This window comes from Mesitornis unicolor, unplaced genomic scaffold (assembly GCF_000695765.1).
Source record: "Mesitornis unicolor isolate BGI_N332 unplaced genomic scaffold, ASM69576v1 scaffold29392, whole genome shotgun sequence".
Lineage (NCBI taxonomy): Eukaryota > Metazoa > Chordata > Aves > Mesitornithiformes > Mesitornithidae > Mesitornis > Mesitornis unicolor.
Window position 1 is genome coordinate 4,376 of NW_010167613.1, and position 2,182 is coordinate 6,557.

The following is a 2,182-nucleotide window of genomic DNA, read 5'->3' on the forward strand; positions in this document are numbered from 1 at the left end:
CTGGAGGCTGGCATCCCTGCTGTGCTGGCATCCCCCGAGAACCCCGAGATGGCATCCCTGGGGGCCCCTGAGGCCAGGTCCTTGGAGTTCCTGGAGCTGGGGTCCTGCCCACCTCACAGTGGGGCACCCCCAAGGGCTCAAGCCACTGTGGGCAGGCCAAGAACTGCTGTTGTCAATACACGTGTGCCCATGGGCAGCCCAGGGTACCAGCATCCGCAAGGGAGCTCAGCCAGGTCCTCAAAGCCCCAGGTGGAGGAAGCTGCCCCCGGCCACCTGTGGGGCAGGATCCCTGCCCAGCCCCAGAGCAGCTGGGGTCCAGCCTGGCTGGGAATCCCAGTCCAGGACTGGTGGAGGTCTCAGTTCAGCTCTGCCCAGCATCTGCCCAGCTCTCACCCTGTGCTGCCAGATGGGGATGCTGGCATTGGGTGAGGAGAACCCATTCCCAACCAGAGCTCCCATCTCGGCCCCACAGCCCCCAGCTCTGCTCAAGGAGGAAAGCGTGACCCCAAGGAGATGCGAGGAGCAGGATTGGAAGTTCAGCCCAGTCTAATCCCACCCGGGGGCTTATTCAGCACTGATGGTTATCAAAAATAGTAGTGGCTTAATGGCACTAAATCCCTGTCATGGACCGCACAGCTGGAGCCCAAGCCCTGGCGCCTGCCTGGGGAAGGCGCGTGGGCAGCGCGGGCAGCGTGGGCAGTGCGGGCAGGGGCACTCACGTGGTCTTCTCCTCCAGGTTGAGGAAGGTCTGGATGACAAGAGGCACTTCGGATTTGACGATGTACAGGTAGCTGGACATGGCTGCAAGCAGAATGAGGTCGTGCTGTGCCACTGTGCTCCAGTCCTGTGTCCTCCCCAAGGGTCCACCCTCCAGCCCCGTCCTCACCTCCAATGTTCTGCAGCGTGATGGCAACGGCTGCGGCCAGCTTCCCCGGCGTGCCGAAGGCTCGTTAGCCCAGCTGCTCGTAGGCACGGATGCCTGCGGGATGGGGAGCGGTGGTGGGGTGAGGGTCAGGAGGGGACCCCCAGCATTGCCCCACTAGGGACCCGGCACTCACCCACGATGCCAGAGGACTTGAGCAGCAGGTGGATGGAGTAGCTGGAGAGCAGGGCCACTGCCGTCAGGAGGAAGCTGTGGGAGGACAATGCCGTCACCAACAGGTCACGGCACTGGGCTTGGACACAGCCGCGGGCACCACTGTGGCAGCAGGGCACTGGTACCTGCGCACTTTCTTGCCTGCACCCCTGGCACCCACTGATCCCCTTGGAGGAGCCCCCCACAGCCGAGTCTCCCCCACCCGAGCCCCCACGGCTGCGTGGCACTCACAGGAAGAGGATGATGCCGGTGTTGGCCATGGCATAGGCCAGCCCCAGGATGCCGCTGCCCATGATGGCGTTGCTCAGGTTAAAGACAGACATCCCAAAAGACGTTTTCCCTTCGAACTGCGCACACAAGACAGGAACAAGGGAGGGGAGGCACTGGTCGCACCGGGAGCTGTCCCCCCCGTCCTGCCGCCCCTGCGGTGCCAGCGCCGTTACTCACATCGGTGAAGTGCGTCTGCTTCTTCTCGGCGCCGTGGGGCAGGAACTCCTCCATCTCTGCCACACCAGACTGGTTCTCCTCAAACCTGGCCGCCGGAGGGAGGAGGTGAGGCTGAAGAAGAGGCAGGGGCCACTATGCCCCACCCTGTGCCCAGGCAGCGGCATCACAAGAGCAGGGAGCACCCAGGAGGACCTCCCCTGCCCTTGGAAGCCCCGTGTGTCCCCAGGTCCCCACCTGTCACCAGCCAGCGAGGGGACGGTGGAACCACTGAGTGCAGCCGCGTGCTTCCCATTGGGCACCAGTTCCACCATCTCAGCCTGGAGGGGCACGTCCGTGGTGTCCATGGTGGGGAGGTGGCTGGGCTCGCTGTGGCCTCTTCTCAGGCTCTGTAAGAGGGAGAAAATGGGGGTCTGGGACTGGGCAGGAGCATGGGGGACCTGGGCTGGGATCCTACAGGTCCTGCATCCACCAGGGATGCTGGAGTCAGGCTCAGCACTGGTGCTGGTGGCACCGCAGGGACAGGCACCGAGGGATGACGGGGACGTGGCTGGGCTTCTCCCTTCTGCCCGCTCAGCACACAACAGCCCACGGAGCTCACCCCCACCTATGGCAGCCCCACAAGTGTCCCCAGTGGGGACC

General features: G+C 64.3%; 1 protein-coding gene across 1 annotated transcript in view; it reads right to left on the bottom strand.

Moving 5' to 3' along the window:
- SLC38A3 (solute carrier family 38, member 3) overlaps positions 1-1,887 on the bottom strand; it is a 5,132-nt gene extending 3,245 nt beyond the window's left edge. The window contains 6 exon segments of the mRNA XM_010178756.1: positions 720-801; positions 887-979; positions 1,059-1,132; positions 1,328-1,443; positions 1,544-1,628; positions 1,778-1,887. Of these exon segments, the coding sequence (XP_010177058.1) occupies positions 720-801; positions 887-979; positions 1,059-1,132; positions 1,328-1,443; positions 1,544-1,628; positions 1,778-1,887 (560 nt within the window).
- Between the last annotated feature and the right edge of the window lie 295 nt (positions 1,888-2,182).